Raw genomic sequence first — 20,039 nt, 5'->3', positions numbered from 1 at the left:
GATTACTTTTTCGCCTTACGGGCAAGCCTTCCTGCTGGCCAAGACGAGCTCAGCAATGATCAGATCAATCAAATGTATCAGCGCACCCTTGGTGACATCGAAACGCGTCTGCAAACCACTGGCCATCATCTGTCAGAATTCCCGTCTCTGCCGCAACAATTTGTCACAGAACTCGATGCCCTACCCCGCCTAGAAGCTTTGGAGATTGTCGAACGACGTGAATATGACGTAGAGAGTCAACAGCAACTCTTAAATACATTGCTACCTACGTTAAACGACGGACAACGCCACGCTTTTGACACTATCACCGACTCTATTACTGCAGCCACTCATCACCACACATCGCGCCTTTTCTTTGTGAATGGTCTAGGTGGTACGGGTAAATCTCAACTGTTTAAGGCTATATTGAGCCATGTTCGGTCCCGTGATCAAATCGCACTTCCTGTCGCTTCCTCTGGCATTGCAGCTATCTTGCTCCCGGGTGGCCGAACAGCACATGGTCGTTTCAAGATTCCGTTGAACGCGGATGCTTATACTTCGTGCAATCTTCGCCTTGGCGGTCCTCACGCACACCTTATCGCAAGTGCATCAGTTATCATCTGGGACGAAGCTGTCATGTGCAGCAAATATAATTTTGATGCTGTTGACCGTGCTCTTCGGGACATTATGGGTGCTCTGGATCCGCTGTTGCGTGAACTACCTTTCGGAGGCAAGGTTGTTGTTTTTGGAGGGGACTTTCGTCAGATGCTTCCGGTGGTAAAAAAAGGGAATCGATCTCAAATCGTTGCCGAGTCCATCCAATCTGCCTCTTTTTGGCGACATGTTCAAGTCCTCCATTTGACTGAAAACATGCGTGTGAGGAATGCAGGCCCTAATGCTGCTGCTTTTGCTGACACTCTTTTGGCTATTGGTGATGGACGTGCCCCGTATCAAGAAAGCGTGGAGATTCCGCAAGAATGGCAGATCGATACAAGCGATACCATGGGATTGATTGATGCCATCTATCCATCAATTCGCTCTACTGAGCCACAGCCAGAGCATTATCATGGTCGCGCAATATTGGCTGCCAAAAATGCTGACGTCGATGCCATCAATGATGCAGCATATGACATCTTCCCCGGCATAGGCAGAACATATGCTTCCAATGATCGTATACTTGATGCTGATGATCCTGACGCAGCTGCAGCCAGCTATCCTGTTGAATTTCTACGGAGTATAACTACCGGTGGTATTCCTAACCATGAGCTATGTCTCAAGGTCGGTATGCCATTGGTGCTTTTACGCAATATGGATCCTGATGCCGGTCTTTGCAACGGAACAAAACTCTTTGTATCAGGCCTTTACGACAACAGCATCTCTGTAAGACGGATCGACCAAGGTTACACGGGTGAAGAGTTTTTCCTTCCCCGTATCAACATGTACACTACTGAGGGTGAATATCCCTTCGTCCTTTGCCGCCGGCAATTCCCTGTTCGCGCCGCCTTTGCAATGACTATACATAAGTCACAGGGACAGACGTTATCTGATGTCGGCATCCTTCTCAACGAACCTGTTTTTGCTCATGGACAACTATATGTTGCATTATCCAGAGCAACAAATCCTCAAAACCTTAGGGTTGCAGTCGATCTATCAACAGCCGCCACATCCCCACCACTTACTACTAATATCGTCTACCATGAAATTCTTTTGTCTCCGCCGGCCGCTGTTCCTCAACAAACCGTAAATTCACCACCTGCTTCTCCTACAACCACCGCCTCTCTACCTCCATCATCTTAACTCTTATTTTTGCTCTTTTTCTTTTTTTTGCTATAATTATCCTATTTTAACTGATCACCATTTTACGTACAATAGAATATTCGTACCTTTTCACTGTTTTTTTTTGGTAAGTAGATCTGATGCGAAAAATATGATATAGAACTACGCGAGTGTCAACTCAGTCCTGCTGTCGTCTTTCAGCTAATTACGACAAGCAGCAGTAATCTACTACGATAACTAATGAAAGCGAGTGTATTGATGAACTTGCAAATTACTGTAAGAGCTGTCGATAGCAGCAAAAGAGCGGTCAAAACTCTCTATGTCCCTTTTGAATTTGGCAAACCAATCTGTAGTAGGGTTTCGTGTCATAGCAATAATGATAACGTTTAGGGTTATATGTAGACATACCAATCAATAAGCTCGCGAAGCGAGAAGTTTCGGGTTTAGAAGGGGGGGTGTGGGGGGAACCCCCCACCTTGGGGGTCTGGGGGGAACCCCCAGGAAACATCCAATCCGTTGAATGACCCGGAGCGCAGCGAAGGGCTCATTCAGCCGAGCGAAGCGAGGCAGGTGGATGTTGATATTTACTAATGACTGAATATGATGTAGGAAGAAGCCAACATTCTCGAACGATGTCAAGTAGTTCATTGTAGGAATTATTGGTGTGATTAAAGGACGCAAAGGAGAAAAGTCATTTTCCTCCAAATAGGCGCAGTTGTCCGAGGAGAACTAAAGAAAGTATGTTAGTAAAAAGCAGGGTGAGAAAGAAAAAGGTTACGTACGGAGAGGAAGAAAGGCCAGTTAAACTTGTCGGAAAAGAGGATTGGCTAGGCGCTAGCTTGCTTGTAGAAAGCCAGCATACGATAACCGACTGTTATTGTTTGGCTAGGCTTGGCAGATCTTGGCAATCCAACTAGAAAAAGAGGAATTAGAAATAATTTGTATAAGTTTGTATTTGAGAAGTACCTTTAGCCAATTCATTTAGTTCTCTCTTGTAGCCAAGTTGATTTAGATTACTGCCATTCTTGTAGTGGAGGTAAGCACACAAGATAGCACGGACGGACTTGATCAATTTTTGGTTTAAGGCTTCGAAGGGTGTTCCACTGATTGCGTGGTTGATGATTTGCTCTGGTTGCTGTTCGTTGTAGTTACGGATGTAACTAAAAAAGTTGACGCCTTCTATATCTTGGTCTGTATGAATACAACAAGCTGATGCAGTATCAATTGTAGTAGTATTAAGCTCGAGGATGACCGAAGTGAAAGGAGCACCATGTTTAGGGGTAGCCAAAGTATGGAACTTTTTGTAGACTATACTTTGATGAAGGAATATTAATAGGCTGAGAAATAATGGGATGAAGAAGGGTTACCTTTAGCTAGTTGGTTACTTGTGGACCAAAAATTGTGGTAGAAGGGGTCCTGACGCATTGCTGCTTCCCAGGGTTGGAGTTCCTCGACGTCAGAGCTACATATTATTTAATTTTAGTAAGGAAATGATCATTTTAAGTATTAAATACACTTTTTTCAGAAATTACTGGCGCATTTTTGGGATGAGAGCTGGCGTTACACAAGAGGAGTAAGAGGCGTAGTGGCAAGGATGAATCTGACGTAGAAGTAGAAGGGTATACTAGCGTACTATCAGAAAATAAAGTGGTACATTATTCTATCGTTTATTACTTTGAGAATGATGACAGCTACATTTATCCACGAAGACGGTCATGGCAACATGGTTGGTGATGAAGGCGAAGACGTTGCTGTCATAGAAATGGATGTCGATTATGAAACCTACCTACTCAATTCGGTCACCAATTTCAATGAGTACATGTCCTTGAAGCCACCTGAAAAACCTGTGAAGGAACCGAAAGCAGTCGAGGAACAACCAAAAGCGAAAGCCAAAAAGGGACCGAAACGACTGCAGGCACGATACACTGATGCACAAAAAGAACGGCTGTTTTACTTGGTGTATGAAGAGGGCAAGTCCGCTAGAGAGGCGGCTCTCGAGCTTAAGATTGCACCAAGGACTGCCTAAAGATGGGTGAAAATGGATCAAGACAACCCTGATCCTGATGGTGGTTTACCAACCACAGCTAGTAAAACCACACGCCCTGTTGGAAGACCATCCAAACTGGGGGAGGAGCATGCGGCATTCTTAACCAACTTGGTTGATGAAAACCCATCCCTTGCCCTTGACCAGATGATGGAGAGTCTCACAAAGCAATTTGAAGGATTAGAGGTGTCCAAAACAGCACTCTATAATTTTACGACTGAAAAGTGCAGAATCACCTTCAAAAAAGCACACTTCCACTCCGTTGAAAGGAACTCGCCAGCTAAGATCGAGGAACGATTCAACTGGGTGACACGTTGGCTAAATACTGATATGGATTTCTGCAGCAATTGTGTTTTTATCGATGAATCCGCATTCCATATCAACATGAAACGAAGCTCGGCATAGTCAACAAAGGGTACTCGAGCAACAGTAACTGTACCAAAGACGAGGGCGAAAACCACCACGATTCTTGGTGCCATTTCGCCATATGGCGTTGTGCAAATATCTGTAAGATTGCCAAAAGCGATGCCTCCTTCCAAGAAACGAAAAGCCGCTGGAAGTACCAAAACTGCTTCTGCTACCAAAAGTGGAACAGTCACCGGCCACTACTTCAACTTTGTTGCTAGTACATTGGATGTGATGGACCAGCATGAGGAGTTCAAAGGGAATTATTTAGTGATGGACAATGCACCTATTCACAAACACGACGACATGCTAAATATATCCAAAGCCGTGGTTATGGGTGCATCTATCTTCCCTCTTATTCACCCGAGCTCAATCCCATTGAGCAATTCTGGTCAGTGGTGAAGGCCAAGTTGAAGCGTCACAGGCTTTTGGAGGAAGAGACCTTGACTTCGCGGATCAGGGATGCATGCAATGAGGTGTATTTTAGCGATCTGAAAGGCTTTTGCAAATATTCAGTTTCTAAGTTTGATGATTGTTTGCAACGCAAACCTCTCTAATAAATATGACTATCCTACTCAGTGAACATTGCTTCTTTGTTTAAAAGTGACGAACGATAGATAATGCGTCACTTTATCTTCTGATAATACGCCAGTACTCCCTTCTGCTTTTGCGTCAGATTCATTCTTGGTACTACGCCTCTAACTCCTCTTGTGTAACGCCAGCTCTCATCCCAAAAATGCGCTGAAAAAAGTGTAACTTGTACACTATTTAGGAATAGGTCATAAAATGCCAGCTAGCAGTCCATTCCTCCCATTCACCTTTGTTTCCCAATCCAATGCATGTGAACGATTGTCCTGCTCTAGCCCAGCATGCCCATCATCCAACTTTCTTGATCCGAGGGGATTTGAGTTTAAAACGCTCAAACATAGAACATCATCCAGTTTCAGAGAAATCATTTTGCAAAATGATTTGTAAACTGCCAGCTAGCAGCCCATTCCTCCCATTCACCTTTGTTGCCCACACCAATGCATGTGAACGATTGTTCTGCTCTAGCCCAGCATGCCCATCATTCAACTTTCTTGATCTGATGGGATTTGACTGAGCTACGGTCAAACAAAGAAGTATCATAGCAACATGAGAAACATCAATTGATTAATGATTTGTACACTGCCATCTAGTAGCCCCTTCCTCCCACTCGCCATTTTTACCCAACCCAATGCATACGAACGATTGTCCTGCTCCAGCCCAATAGTCCCATCCTTCAGCTTTCTTGATTCGAGAGGATTTGAGTGAACAACGCTCAAACACAGAAGTGTCATCCAAGCAACAGAAAAGTCTACTTAATTTCCAGGTCTTCCGCTCCCAACTTATTTTGCCTCTTCTTCCCATTCTCAACTGTTGCCCCACTCAAGTACAACTACCACCTGCGAACGATTGTCCTGCTTCAACCCACCATGTCAAGCATACGATTACCTTGATCCGATTGTCTTTGACTGAATGGCATGTCCATGGCGTGTACACAGCCTTCTTATCACTCTACTTCAACACGTGTCTTTCTTGACACTTCGCCTTCTCTTGTACACACTCCCCTGCCACAACCAATCGTAACAGCGTTCGATCCTGTAGCTTCCATTAGCAAGGCCTTTACTCCATTGTCTCGAACAGCGTTCTCTCTGCTTGCAGCAACTTGCCTTACAGCCGCTTTTTACGTGAACAGCAGATAGCCATCGTATAGAAGCAGCATTATTTACGTGAAGCAACTTGCTTTGGTACAAAAGAATTCCTATGGATGATTCCATATCAGTTATGAATACGCCATAATACAAACAATCTTCACCTGCTCGAGCCGTGATGGAAAATGATCCAGCAAGGAAGGGCCAATAGCCGAATGGGAAAGGAAGCAGCAATCGCATGGCACTTTCAATCAACATTTTGAGCTTGCAATGGTTATGATGGGTGGATGGATACAATCAAGTTGGAATGTCTTTTCAGTTACTTGATACATCGTCAGCCGGAAATGAATGGCGAGTTCATGGCGTGTACACAGCCTTCCTGTCACTCTACTACAACACACGCCTTTCTCGATACTACACACAATGTCTTGCATTCTCGTCTACCATAACCAAACATAACAGCGTTCATTGCAACAGTTGCTATCAGCAAGTTCTTCATTGTCACAAACAGCGTTCACAGCCTTGTCATTCTACTACAGCTCAGGTCTTGCACACTTCTCTTCCTCCACAACCAAATGCAACAGCAGTTGCATTAGCAAGGCTTTGACCCCATTGTCTCAAGTTACATGCAACAACATACTTTGGTGCACATGGATTCCAATGGATGGTGTGCCATATCAGCTATCATGTACACCGCAATACAAGCAATCTCCACCTGGTTGAGCTGCAATAGAAAGTGACCAAGAAAGAGATGGATCAACAGCCGGATGGGAAAAAGAAAGTACATCAGCAAGCGATCACGTGGCTCTTTTCAACCAACATATTGGATTTGCAATGTTATGGATGTATGAATGCAATCAAGTGCAGCGATGAGGAAGAAGTACTTGAATGTCGCTTTGCCTATTTGTCGCGTTGTCAACAGGGAAGATGGATCATATCACGTGGATGCGGCTGAAGATGATGATGGATTGGATGGAATCGAGTCAAGAACTTATGTCTATGACGAAAGGTGTTGTACAGCCATGGGTGGTATCAAAATACGCGATTCAATGCATGGAGCAGCTATTTTGCAATCATGGAGGATGAAGGATGATTATGATAGCAGAAACCAAAAATAGAACGGTACAATTATATATGTTTCGCCCATACCCTATCAATTTGAATATAAAGCCTTTTGCGCATATTGTTTTTAAGATATTGGGCTGCTCCAAGGTAGAAATATGAAAAGCCAACTTGCAATGCTTGGCACATTGCGCATTTTATGACGCTGGTTTATGGATTGTGACACACGAAGATGGAATAGATATCGTTGTAATGATGGAGGTGACAAAGAAAGGAAAATGTGGGGAATAGATAGTAACTAAATGGCAAAAGGATTGCTACGGCACCAGCAGCGGTTGAATGATACATCTTGTTGTCTCGTATTTTGGGAATGACTGATATTTGGCACATGTTGCTGTCCATTTACGAATACCTGTTGCACCATTTACTGAAGCAACTCTTCCCATCCACCAATAGCTGTACTCCCATATGCCAACTTTCAATGTCAGCCCAGTAGCAGAAAATGTATGCATAATCCTGTAGCTGGGGAGCTTCTGCTCTTTGTCGTCTACAATGTCAGCATACCCGGAGAAGACGGTAATACTGGAATCGTCACAATCAAAGTATACGTTCAACAACTAATGCGTTGCTTAGAGCTGAAAGACTTTCTACAAACGCACAGGTGTCCAAGATTCCCAAGCTTTATCAGAGAACACCAAAATGACATTGCACTATGGTCGGTCGGTTTAGCGGCAAATAGCGCAGCACGTCTTCACGGGATCTGGCTCAATCGGTACAAGGAACTACTTGAAGACGACAACAGAGATATTCAGAGGTGAGAGAGCAGTTGCTCACATTAGATTGATACTCATCCAATGTGGTTCCGCAGCAGCAAAAAAGTTGCATATGATCGTTTGCGATGGGACACAATCATGGTTGAAGTAAACAGGAGGGTATGTGCTAATAGATATTTCATTTGACGCTTGTTGCTGATAACTTTATGTATTTGCAGAGGAACTTGGCACATACCTTCAAAGAACAAGCGCTCGACTTGTTGGTGGTATCTGCAGAGCCAGCGGCGGCGGAAGGTCAACGAGTAATTCATGCAACTAGTTCTACAAGTATGCTTCTTGATCTCTACTCTCCACGAACATCAGATAATGATTGAACATACTTTTTAGTTCCTGCAAAGCGCTCGGCTGATGGCGATTTGGATGAAGAAGACGAATGCAATCGTGCTTCAACATCAAATGTTGAAACTACAAGGTATAGAAACAAAAAACGGCACATCCACTTTCTCTTTTCATTCAACGTGTGTTTATTTGTACCAGCAGTGACTCCGAAGCCGACGACATATCACCGCCATCCAGCGATACAGAAGAATTTCCTTTGAGTTCTATTTCACAGAATGTTCGTGCACCCATTGCATCTGACCGGTTGATCATCGACGCCATCGACGTATCTTGGAAATTTTATGAGTATCAATTGTTCGTCTTGGATCGTATAAAGGCCACCACACTGACGATGGAACGTGACATTCCTCATCTATTGTTAGTATGTTGTATTTAATTTTCGCAATCAGTCGCTAACGTTTTTATAGATCTCTTGCATCGGTTTTATTGGTGAACAAAGGTCGTATGCACCCTGAATCAAGAAAGTTCTTCAACAATGACCTTGTGAAAAAATTGCTTCGACCATTTGATACAACAGTCAAGTTCCCCAACGATGTGATGGTCAAATTGATGGAAATTGTTTGGGTAAGCTATCAAATAAGAGAAACACGCCATTCTTTATTCCTTCACTATATCATCATTTTGGGCTTACGTGTCTTTGTATGTAGGATTTTTATTATGGAAGGCGAAGCAGGCTGGATACGTGTGCCAAGATCACGAGTTTGTTAAGTGCAGTTGACGATCTGGATATTGACGACCTGGATAAAAAGATTATCATGTCCATCCATCAATTGTAAGTCTTGCTTGTAGTATGGATGAATTGTGTGCTTATGACATATTATTAGATGTCTATCCTTGCCCTCAGATCGCATCATGAACGACACATCAGAAAATAACTATTGCACCCGATATTTGGCACCAGCCTTGCAACCTTTATTCGATGATGATGAGACGAACACCCAAATACTTTGGTAAGTTATTACAACGTATATGGTATCTTTTTATTTAACGAGCACCTTCTGATTTAGGCCAACCACTGTCCCTGCAAATAAGCGATCCTTTTCCTTGGCAAATCGACGGCCCGACTGTATCATTTCAACATTGATGGACAATAATTTCGAAATCAACATTGGATATGGAGAAGTGAAATCGGCTGCTGAATACGACAACCATTATCAAACAAATATGGACTTGTTGCGTCTTGGACACTTCTGCAAAGATACAATTGATGAACACAAGTTACAAGCTAGCCTTGGCATACATGTAGTTGGTAAATCCTTGGGAATTCTTCTCTTTTAAAAGAATATCCATACTTAACTCAATGCTCTAGGTCCAAATTTGACATACTATCTTATGGAACTCAAGGCCGATGGTCTGTATCTGATGGAAGAGCTTGTCACAATCAGAATGCCATTATGTATCAAGGACATTCCTGCATATCTTGCGAGCCTTAGCCAAATCAAGAATGTCACCCATCACTTTTACCATCATTGCAAGCAATCCGATGCATCCGCGATGATAATCATTAGTAAACGCAACAGAGTTAGTCCCACTGCTGAAAACCTTGATCATGTCATTGAAAAGACCATTGATCGCAAGCGACATAATCATGTCAAATATTGAATAAAATACCAGACTTTGTCCACTTTGCTCATAAGATAATACACAAAGGAGCAAAAGATGAATCTCTTCTGAGATCGATGTTCAAGCCACGAAGCTGAGCCTTCGTTGCAAATATTAGGTATACCAGAAGACGGTAGTAGGTGTTTTGTCCTTGTGCATATGGATATCCCAACAGCCTGGACCCAGATTCCATTAATAGGATGTATAATAGAGGACATCAACAGCTCATTTCATATAAGTATGGATGTCAACATTGGCAATTACATGTTATTAAGCGCACGATTGGTTTGAAGCCTGTGGTGCTTTGTATATTGCGTAAGACATTATGTAGCATTCATATGTATAAATGGTGCAGCGATAGGTTTTCTATATGTATGAAAGATACGGGAAGATGGTTCTTGTGATTGGGTGTTTCCTAGGAAATCGTGCAGGCAAGTACTCCAAGGATACGACAGTACTCATTCTCGGCTATACATGTTGTAATCGCAAGGGATAAAAATCGTGCATGATGCAATAGGGAAAAGAAACCACACGGAAGCTGGAAATGCATAACATGGTAAAGGCATACGCTACTTGCAATGGTCCATGCATGGGGATAAATCCAGCACACATGACAATCTACGATCCCACTGCTTTCACTTAGGGCGTCCTCAAAGAACTACTGTTGACACTTGGGAGAGCCAACCGATTCCTTTGCCTTTGCCATGCTTTTGCCGATAATATCAGACAGCAGATCTCATGCGCCCGATATCAGGAATAGAAGTTAGTTGATATGATATGTATAAAATGAAAGTAATAAAGATACTTGCCTTGAAGCCGGACAGGCATAACATGATGAAGGCATATGCTACTTGCAATGGTCCATGCATGGGGATAAATCCAGCACACATGACAATCTACGATCCCACTGCTTTCACTTAGGGCGTCCTCAAAGAACTACTGTTGACACTTGGGAGAGCCAACCGATTCCTTTGCCTTTGCCATGCTTTCGCTGATAATATCAGACAACAGATCTCATGCATCCGATACTAGGAATAGAAGTTAGTTGATATGATATGTATAAAATGGAAGTAATAAAGATACTTGCCTTGAAGCCGGACAGGCATAACATGATGAAGGCATATGCTACTTGCAATGGTCCATGCATGGGGATAAATCCAGCACACATGACAATCTACGATCCCACTGCTTTCACTAGGGCGTCCTTAAAGGACTACTGCTGACACCGAGGAGAGCCAACCTTGAAACCGATGTGGGGTAAAATAAAAGTAGCAGAGGTCTATTCCAAGGCTGGCTTTGCTGCTGCTTCGCACCATGCCAAAACCACGTCACCAGGATACAAGATCGGAGTTAACCCTCACTCTCACAAGCACTCTGGTAGACCTCTAGGCATGTATCCTAGATAAAAACACTCCATCACTGAGACCAAATGACTGGATCATCTCAAGATACCACGAGTTCCGTTATGGATGTAGTTACAAATATGCCTGCACAAGCCAAAAATATTTTGTCAAACACAAATTAAAGAGGTCAACCCGATGTGTGTTTGGCTGGTGACGACATGGCGAAATTTGGGGTTGCCCACCTCGATGGTGAAACTCGCACACAAGGTGCTTTGGACCAAGCCGAGCAGTTTTGCTCTCATAAGGATTCCACGATTGATTGTAGAAATTTGAGAAACGATTGTATTTCTGTTTTCATTATACTCGCTGTAAGCGTGATGCTACATGAAAAGAGGTCTTCACTCATTGTGAATAGCTAGAATTGGTGTAACAAGCCGAGCGGTGTTATGAAGTGTCGGCTGGCTGTTAGTACTTCTCAAACACTCATGCATTAGTGCCGTTAGAGAGTACGAATAAACAACCCTTTCTTCCCCCTGAAGCTCCTTTGCAATTGGTTCATTACATCGTATACGTTGTCGCTTGTATGAGTTGATGCTCAGCTCTTAGGGCAGTTGAGCATTACAGCAGTAAAAGGTCGCATTACAACAGTAGACGAGACCTGAAGGATCAATACTACGCCTATTTGAATGATATCACGAACGAGGAGTTCCAATTGCCCGGCTATTAAGCAAAGATTGTTAGACTTGACTGCCATGCACGCCATGTCGATTTACAAAAAGCTAAAGATATGTTTGATGTATACAAGGATTTACTAGCAATGGCATGAATGTTATGATGTCTGCTAGGGATAAAGAAGGTTTATTTTATAATGTAATGATCATCTCTAGTAATTGTAGTGACGCTAATGTGGGTCTCTGTGCATAGAATATCATAAACCTTTTACTCGATTCCATCCAATCCATCATCATCCTCAGCCGCATCCACGTGATATGATCCATCTTCCCTGTTGACAACGCGACAAATAGGCAAAGCGACATTCAAGTACTTCTTCCTCATCGCTGCACTTGATTGCATCCATACATCCATAACATTGCAAATCCAATATGTTGGTTGAAAAGAGCCACGTGATCGCTTGCTGATGTACTTTCTTTTTCCCATCCGGCTGTTGATCCATCTCTTTCTTGGTCACTTTCTATTGCAGCTCAACCAGGTGGAGATTGCTTGTATTGCGGTGTACATGATAGCTGATATGGCACACCATCCATTGGAATCCATGTGCACCAAAGTATGTTGTTGCATGTAACTTGAGACAATGGGGTCAAAGCCTTGCTAATGCAACTGCTGTTGCATTTGGTTGTGGAGGAAGAGAAGTGTGCAAGACCTGAGCTGTAGTAGAATGACAAGGCTGTGAACGCTGTTTGTGACAATGAAGAACTTGCTGATAGCAACTGTTGCAATGAACGCTGTTATGTTTGGTTATGGTAGACGAGAATGCAAGACATTGTGTGTAGTATCGAGAAAGGCGTGTGTTGTAGTAGAGTGACAGGAAGGCTGTGTACACGCCATGAACTCGCCATTCATTTCCGGCTGACGATGTATCAAGTAACTGAAAAGACATTCCAACTTGATTGTATCCATCCACCCATCATAACCATTGCAAGCTCAAAATGTTGATTGAAAGTGCCATGCGATTGCTGCTTCCTTTCCCATTCGGCTATTGGCCCTTCCTTGCTGGATCATTTTCCATCACGGCTCGAGCAGGTGAAGATTGTTTGTATTATGGCGTATTCATAACTGATATGGAATCATCCATAGGAATCCTTTTGTACCAAAGCAAGTTGCTTCACGTAAATAATGCTGCTTCTATACGATGGCTATCTGCTGTTCACGTAAAAAGCGGCTGTAAGGCAAGTTGCTGCAAGCAGAGAGAACGCTGTTCGAGACAATGGAGTAAAGGCCTTGCTAATGGAAGCTACAGGATCGAACGCTGTTACGATTGGTTGTGGCAGGGGAGTGTGTACAAGAGAAGGCGAAGTGTCAAGAAAGACACGTGTTGAAGTAGAGTGATAAGAAGGCTGTGTACACGCCATGGACATGCCATTCAGTCAAAGACAATCGGATCAAGGTAATCGTATGCTTGACATGGTGGGTTGAAGCAGGACAATCGTTCGCAGGTGGTAGTTGTACTTGAGTGGGGCAACAGTTGAGAATGGGAAGAAGAGGCAAAATAAGTTGGGAGCGGAAGACCTGGAAATTAAGTAGACTTTTCTGTTGCTTGGATGACACTTCTGTGTTTGAGCGTTGTTCACTCAAATCCTCTCGAATCAAGAAAGCTGAAGGATGGGACTATTGGGCTGGAGCAGGACAATCGTTCGTATGCATTGGGTTGGGTAAAAATGGCGAGTGGGAGGAAGGGGCTACTAGATGGCAGTGTACAAATCATTAATCAATTGATGTTTCTCATGTTGCTATGATACTTCTTTGTTTGACCGTAGCTCAGTCAAATCCCATCAGATCAAGAAAGTTGAATGATGGGCATGCTGGGCTAGAGCAGAACAATCGTTCACATGCATTGGTGTGGGCAACAAAGGTGAATGGGAGGAATGGGCTGCTAGCTGGCAGTTTACAAATCATGATTTCTCTGAAACTGGATGATGTTCTATGTTTGAGCGTTTTAAACTCAAATCCCCTCGGATCAAGAAAGTTGGATGATGGGCATGCTGGGCTAGAGCAGGACAATCGTTCACATGCATTGGATTGGGAAACAAAGGTGAATGGGAGGAATGGACCGCTAGCTGGCATTTTATGACCTATTCCTAAATAGTGTACAAGTTACACTTTTTTCAGCGCATTTTTGGGATGAGAGCTGGCGTTACACAAGAGGAGTTAGAGGCGTAGTACCAAGAATGAATCTGACGCAAAAGCAGAAGGGAGTACTGGCGTATTATCAGAAGATAAAGTGACGCATTATCTATCGTTCGTCACTTTTAAACAAAGAAGCAATGTTCACTGAGCGGGATAGGCATATTTATTAGAGAGGTTTGCGTTGCAAACAATCATCAAACTTAGAAACTGAATATTTGCAAAAGCCTTTCAGATCGCTAAAATACACCTCATTGCATGCATCCCTGATCCGCGAAGTCAAGGTCTCTTCCTCCAAAAGCCTGTGACGCTTCAACTTGGCCTTCACCACTGACCAGAATTGCTCAATGGGATTGAGCTCGGGTGAATAAGAGGGAAGATAGATGCACCCATAACCACGGCTTTGGATATATTTAGCGATGTCGTCGTGTTTGTGAATAGGTGCATTGTCCATCACTAAATAATTCCCTTTGAACTCCTCATGCTGGTCCATCACATCCAATGTACTAGCAACAAAGTTGAAGTAGTGGCCGGTGACCGTTCCACTTTTGGTAGCAGAAGCAGTTTTGGTACTTCCAGCGGCTTTTCGTTTCTTGGAAGGAGGCATCGCTTTTGGCAATCTTACAGATATTTGCACAACGCCATATGGCGAAATGGCACCAAGAATCGTGGTGGTTTTCGCCCTCGTCTTTGGTACAGTTACTGTTGCTCGAGTACCCTTTGTTGACCATGCCGAGCTTCGTTTCATGTTGATATGGAATGCGGATTCATCGATAAAAACACAATTGCTGCAGAAATCCATATCAGTATTTAGCCAACGTGTCACCCAGTTGAATCGTTCCTCGATCTTAGCTGGCGAGTTCCTTTCAACGGAGTGGAAGTGTGCTTTTTTGAAGGTGATTCTGCACTTTTCAGTCGTAAAATTATAGAGTGCTGTTTTGGACACCTCTAATCCTTCAAATTGCTTTGTGAGACTCTCCATCATCTGGTCAAGGGCAAGGGATGGGTTTTCATCAACCAAGTTGGTCAAGAATGCCGCATGCTCCTCCCCCAGTTTGGATGGTCTTCCAACAGGGCGTGTGGTTTTACTAGCTGTGGTTGGTAAACCACCATCAGGATCAGGGTTGTCTTGATCCATTTTCACCCATCTTTGGGCAGTCCTTGGTGCAATCTTAAGCTCGAGAGCCGCCTCTCTAGCGGACTTGCCCTCTTCATACACCAAGTAAAACAGCCGTTCTTTTTGTGCATCAGTGTATCGTGCCTGCAGTCGTTTCGGTCCCTTTTTGGCTTTCGCTTTTGGTTGTTCCTCGACTGCTTTCGGTTCCTTCACAGGTTTTTCAGGTGGCTTCAAGGACATGTACTCATTGAAATTGGTGACCGAATTGAGTGGGTAGGTTTCATAATCGACATCCATTTCTATGACAGCAACGTCTTCGCCTTCATCACCAACCATGTTGCCATGACCGTCTTCGTGGATAAATGTAGCTGTCATCATTCTCAAAGTAATAAACGATAGAATAATGTGCCACTTTATTTTCTGATAGTACGCTAGTATACCCTTCTACTTCTACGTCAGATTCATCCTTGCCACTACGCCTCTTACTCCTCTTGTGTAACGCCAGCTCTCATCCCAAAAATGCGCCAGTAATTTCTGAAAAAAGTGTATGCAACACATGTTATTTTCATGTGGAATTAGTGCAGACATGAAGTAAGAAAAAGAAGGAGAACTTTAAAGCGTTTTACAAGCATGCAGCAGTAATTGAATGTGGTGTTGTAATAATGCGCTCAAGTTACGCTTCTTCCTTGGCATTTTCGATTCATGAATCTTGGCGCCGCTGCCAGCGCACTACCTCCGTCAAGTGCCAAACTTGCCAAGCACCATTAATTATTTTCTTAATCCGTGACGTTGTTGGCTTTTAAAAGTTGCCATTTGAAATATATATGGTATTGTGTTGTATTCGACGCTTTAATGGATAAGAAAAAGATATCATATGTGCGGATTTGGGAGTTTGCTATATATGTACTTGTATGTGTGCGTGGTTTGTGAATTGTAAAGAAGGAAAAGAAGAACAACAACAAAGGGGACAAAGAAGAAAAACAAAACTACAATGGGGCCGAGATGGCTATGAAAAAACATATACAGTTGAGAAGATGATTGGGAATCTTCATACTTCTGAGTATGGTATAGAAGGGAGATGATATAGAGAGGATGAGTGGACGATATTGTCATCAATGGACTCGTGCGCTAGAAGCAGTGTGAAGGTACGCTAATGATGAGTCCGAGTTGTAAGAATAGTAGTCATCGTAGCATTCATCGTCGTTCGGTACAGGAACCTGCTGAGCTTGTGTAGTATGGGATGATGGTGATTTGTATGTAGCACTAGACTCGTCATCCTTGGTATAGTAGTAACTGTTGCTACTGTTGTAGTTGTTATTGTAGGATTGCTGCTGGTCTTCAGCAGTGATATGTACGACGGCCTTCATGACGGCCAGAAACGCAATGATGTAGTGCAATGCCATGGTTTTGTAATAGTTGTAGATCGAAAGGGAAGGTTAAGAGAGCAAAAAAAGTTATTAAAGTTGTTAAGAAAAGAGGGAAGCAAAAAAGATGGGCTGCGGTTAGCCGTATTTATATAAAAATGGCTAACCTGCTTGATGTACAATCTGGCTCAGCTCCAGCTCTGTGTGAATGTGTGTGCGAGAACTATGTTTGTGTATATGCTGCACCCTTGATGATCCCGGTTTACTAAAGGGAGCTGTTTATAGAACACGTGCTGCATCTCACTGTGCATCGTGATCTCTTGCTGCCATCCTTCTAGTCTGAGTGTCTATGTTTATATGGCGGACGGCGCAACCAAAAAAGAAGCGTAATGCATAGTCCGTCTCTCTCTCTCTCTCTCTCATACACCATTTCTTATTGGTACTATTTATTACTACCGCCAATTAGATCACGCACCCGTGGCCATAAAGTAGGGTGGTGACACAATTTCCATGCGTTTTAGTGTGTGGCCCCTCCCCCTCCTTGGTGCCGAATCCTTTCTTCTCACACACTCGCATACATTCACGGGACCAAAACCTTACGTGTAGTATTATCCTGTACTATCTCCCACAGCAGTTTCCCAATAGTCAACTACTTATACAATGAATCGCGTTGCAACCCATGCTGGTTCTTGGTACACAGACTCGAGTAAGCATCTTTCTCTGAGGAATTGCCAACAGTAAGCCTGTTGTAGTTGAACGCCGCCTATAAGAGAGAATGCACTGTTAATTAGCAATCGGTTCTTTAACTCTTTGTGCGTTGTCAGATGCACGGTTGAATGCGGAGCTGGACAAGTATTTGGGTAATGTATCGTCCTCGACCGAGGAAGGAGAGTCTTATCCTATTAAAGGAGCCCGTGCCATTATTGCACCGTAAGTCCTTATGCGAGTGTGTGTGATAGTTCGCTATTATCTCTCTTCCCTTGGGGCAGATCTAAAAAGAAATTGAAGGGTTTAACAAAGACTAACCTTCTTTTCTTATATTTCTTTATTATGTACCGTAACTGCTAGTCATGCTGGTTACAGCTACAGTGGGCCCACGGCTGCATATGCGTACAAATGCATCGACGTGTCAGAAATGTAATGTCGACCTTTTGTATTATGTCAGTGCATGCGCGCTAGGAGCTTGTTGGTGTTGCTATATCGGTTAAACGAGAGAGAACTTATTAAAGGAGAGATGGGGGGAAAAGGGGAGGAAGGAGAAAAGGAGGGAAGAAGAGTACAAGTGATATTACAAACTGTTAAGTTGCTTTATTTAACAATCCTTACACCCTCTCACACCAAAAGAGAGCGTGTGTTCATCCTAGGACCATCCCATCACGTTTATCTTGATGGCTGTGCACTATCTAAATGCGATACGTACAACACTCCAATTGGCAACTTGACCTTGGATAAAGCAAGTGAGTATCCGAGCATTCAGTAACACCCGTCCATGATTGGATCCTGACTGTTTACTTGATGGGATATGGTGACGTATCTCTTTCAGCCATCCAAGAGTTATACGAGACTGGAAAGTTCCAATGGATGAACAAAGACGTCGACGAAGACGAACATAGCATTGAAATGCACCTGCCTTATACGGCTAAAATCTTCAGCAGGTAAATGAGAGGGAGAAGGAGCGACAAAAGAGTTCGGCTGAACTGACGAAGAAGCAGCAAACTAGATCGCATCAAGGTGGTTCCGATCATGGTGGGGGCCATTGACGACAGCAAGGAAAAGCTGTTTGGCGAGCTGTTGTCAGGCTATCTTGCCGACCCGAAAACGCTGTTTATCGTATCGTCAGACTTTTGTCACTGGTACGAACAGTAGTCCAATAAGCAGCATCATCCATGGCTATTCAAAGCAGAAAGTGTCACGTTAAGCAGCAAAGGGGATCACTGACACAAACAGAACCTTTATATTATCCTGTAGGGGGCTCCGGTTTTCTTACACGTATTATCAACCGAACGACCGCGAGGGGCTTGTACGGCTCGGGCCAAGTGACAGCGTGACTAATCCCCCGATCCATGAATCGATCAGCAACATGGATCATGAAGGGATGCGTCATATCGAGTCGCTCGACCATACCGCCTTTTCCCAATACCTGCGTACCACCAAAAACACCATCTGCGGCCGCCATCCCATTGGCGTGCTTTTGTGCGCCCTTGCAGCGCTCCAAAACAAGCAACCGCGCATCCAATTCACCAAATATGCACAGAGCAACCCATGTCAGCGCGTCAGGGACAGCAGTGTCAGCTATGCCAGCGCATACGTGTACATTGACTAGGTTGCTTTGGAAGAGGAACCAAGGGGGCGGGGGGGGTGGGGAACGGCTTTCATTGTATTGTTTAGCTGAGATACGGTAAAAGAATGCAGCGCAGAGTGATGATTAAAAGAGCTTTCTTTAGGTTGGTTGTCATTGTTGAGTGTATTTACAGGAAAAAAAGAAACAAAAACAAAAGGGAGATGTTGCATGATGTATATGTTGTGCGTGAGCGTGCGTGAGTGCGTATGTGAGTGCGTATGTAGTACACGTGTGTCGAGGGATGGAACAAAGAAAGTCTATTTTTGTTGCTGCTTTTCCAATTGCTCTTGCTTCCACAAGCTCTGGAGCGATGTGAATGCTTTGCCAGGCTGGTCTCGGAGGTAGAACAACTTGGCACGTCTGACACGCAGTTCCGTGGGCTTTTGGAGCACCTTGACGCTCTTGACAAGAGGCGAGTAGAGCGAGAACCGTTGTTCAACACCAACGCGCATGACAATGTTGCGCAGCGTAAACGAGGTGTCAATGCCCTTGCGGCGGATGGCAATGCATACGCCCATAAACGTCGACGATGTCTTTTCGCCAGGGCCGTTGAACGTTTCCACCAAGACAACCGATCCCGGTCGCACGCCCTCTCCGTTTTTGCGTGAGAACAACTCGCGTCGTCCGTCATGGTTGGCCTTTTCGATCTGTTGTGCTGAGATCAGTTCCATGACGTTGCGTTTGGGTTTGGTAGCTGCTGCTGCTGCTGCCGTGCTATAGCTCACTGTCATTGGGGCGAATAAAACAAAACGCATTAGGGTACAGGATTCGCGTCCTACAAACGTACTTTACTATAATTGTAAAAGTTGACTTTACATTTGGAGGCAGTGGCATTGGGCTGGAGACGTGCAGTCAATGATTTTAGAATATTCATGGCAGGCAATGCAGGGCAGTTTCAGGAAAAACAAGTAAACATGGTCACTCTAATTTTTCGCTAAGCGCGATGGCAGCGGGGTGTGAAATCAGTATAAAAAAAAAACCAGGATTAAAAAAGATGGCCTCATCTGTGTAGCGTGAGAGGGGCGTGTTAACAAGGCTGCACTGGCTAATGATGGATGCATGCAATGTTCTGCCCGCATCAGGAGATTCTGACGCATAAGGGAAAGTGTAAGCTGGCAACAGTGCAGAAGCTGTTATTTTTTTTTGGGGGGGTGGATATCGCTTGGGAGGATGCTTGGGTGGGGGAGGGGTCGGTAATAGTAGTAGTAGTAGTAGTAGTAGTAGTAGTAGGAAAGAGAGAGAGAGGGGGGGGCCCTGCGTATGGACAGTCGACAGCAGGCAGAATATACACAAAGTGGT

The 20,039-nt window shown here is 43.9% G+C and overlaps 5 protein-coding genes across 5 annotated transcripts; 3 read left to right on the top strand and 2 right to left on the bottom strand.

Moving 5' to 3' along the window:
• Window positions 1-2,582: 2,582 nt before the first annotated feature.
• Window positions 2,583-3,180, bottom strand: BDB00DRAFT_793045 (uncharacterized protein; the record flags this gene model as incomplete). Its single annotated transcript, XM_053121178.1, has 3 exons — window positions 2,583-2,668; window positions 2,722-3,063; window positions 3,123-3,180. The coding sequence occupies 3 exons, from the start codon at window positions 3,178-3,180 to the stop codon at window positions 2,583-2,585; spliced, it is 486 nt and encodes a 161-aa protein (XP_052973235.1).
• Window positions 3,181-7,503: 4,323 nt separating this feature from the next.
• Window positions 7,504-8,616, top strand: BDB00DRAFT_161612 (uncharacterized protein). The gene is made up of 6 exons (XM_053116286.1): window positions 7,504-7,753; window positions 7,808-7,871; window positions 7,931-8,039; window positions 8,100-8,184; window positions 8,253-8,376; window positions 8,474-8,616. Exons 1-6 carry the CDS (start codon window positions 7,560-7,562, stop codon window positions 8,516-8,518), a joined length of 621 nt encoding a protein of 206 aa, XP_052973234.1. The 5' UTR covers window positions 7,504-7,559; the 3' UTR covers window positions 8,519-8,616.
• BDB00DRAFT_161622 (uncharacterized protein) lies at window positions 8,311-9,727 on the top strand. The gene is made up of 6 exons (XM_053116287.1): window positions 8,311-8,468; window positions 8,551-8,675; window positions 8,759-8,883; window positions 8,936-9,061; window positions 9,119-9,360; window positions 9,421-9,727. The coding sequence occupies exons 2-6, from the start codon at window positions 8,556-8,558 to the stop codon at window positions 9,711-9,713; spliced, it is 906 nt and encodes a 301-aa protein (XP_052973233.1). The 5' UTR covers window positions 8,311-8,468; window positions 8,551-8,555; the 3' UTR covers window positions 9,714-9,727.
• A 7,044-nt stretch (window positions 9,728-16,771) lies between these two features.
• Window positions 16,772-18,753, top strand: BDB00DRAFT_965640 (MEMO1 protein). Its single transcript, XM_053129788.1, has 7 exons — window positions 16,772-17,105; window positions 17,224-17,329; window positions 17,468-17,536; window positions 17,744-17,856; window positions 17,943-18,054; window positions 18,112-18,252; window positions 18,368-18,753. The coding sequence occupies exons 1-7, from the start codon at window positions 17,060-17,062 to the stop codon at window positions 18,720-18,722; spliced, it is 942 nt and encodes a 313-aa protein (XP_052973232.1). The 5' UTR covers window positions 16,772-17,059; the 3' UTR covers window positions 18,723-18,753.
• Window positions 18,754-19,988, bottom strand: BDB00DRAFT_857225 (translation protein SH3-like domain-containing protein). Its single transcript, XM_053125811.1, has one exon. The coding sequence runs from the start codon at window positions 19,493-19,495 to the stop codon at window positions 18,998-19,000; it is 498 nt and encodes a 165-aa protein (XP_052973231.1). The 5' UTR covers window positions 19,496-19,988; the 3' UTR covers window positions 18,754-18,997.
• Between the last annotated feature and the right edge of the window lie 51 nt (window positions 19,989-20,039).

This window comes from Zychaea mexicana (assembly GCF_025766255.1).
Source record: "Zychaea mexicana strain RSA 1403 chromosome Unknown BDB00scaffold_159, whole genome shotgun sequence".
Classification (NCBI taxonomy): domain Eukaryota; kingdom Fungi; phylum Mucoromycota; class Mucoromycetes; order Mucorales; family Lichtheimiaceae; genus Zychaea; species Zychaea mexicana.
The sequence above is the reverse complement of the archived record's forward strand: the minus strand, read 5'-3'. Positions and strand labels throughout refer to the sequence as shown.

Coding starts and splice junctions, on each gene's coding strand:
- BDB00DRAFT_161622 (XM_053116287.1), top strand. CDS start 8,556: ATGCACCCTGAATCAAGAAAGTTCTTCAACAATGACCTTGTGAAAAAA. Junction 8,676..8,758: donor AATTGATGGAAATTGTTTGG/GTAAGCTATCAA, acceptor CTTTGTATGTAG/GATTTTTATTATGGAAGGCG. Junction 9,361..9,420: donor CCTTGGCATACATGTAGTTG/GTAAATCCTTGG, acceptor TCAATGCTCTAG/GTCCAAATTTGACATACTAT.
- BDB00DRAFT_161612 (XM_053116286.1), top strand. CDS start 7,560: ATGCGTTGCTTAGAGCTGAAAGACTTTCTACAAACGCACAGGTGTCCA. Junction 7,872..7,930: donor TGGTTGAAGTAAACAGGAGG/GTATGTGCTAAT, acceptor ATGTATTTGCAG/AGGAACTTGGCACATACCTT. Junction 8,040..8,099: donor TCATGCAACTAGTTCTACAA/GTATGCTTCTTG, acceptor CATACTTTTTAG/TTCCTGCAAAGCGCTCGGCT.
- BDB00DRAFT_857225 (XM_053125811.1), bottom strand. CDS start 19,495: ATGCGTTTTGTTTTATTCGCCCCAATGACAGTGAGCTATAGCACGGCA.
- BDB00DRAFT_965640 (XM_053129788.1), top strand. CDS start 17,060: ATGAATCGCGTTGCAACCCATGCTGGTTCTTGGTACACAGACTCGA. Junction 17,106..17,223: donor TTCTTGGTACACAGACTCGA/GTAAGCATCTTT, acceptor GTGCGTTGTCAG/ATGCACGGTTGAATGCGGAG. Junction 17,537..17,743: donor TGCATCGACGTGTCAGAAAT/GTAATGTCGACC, acceptor TCACACCAAAAG/AGAGCGTGTGTTCATCCTAG.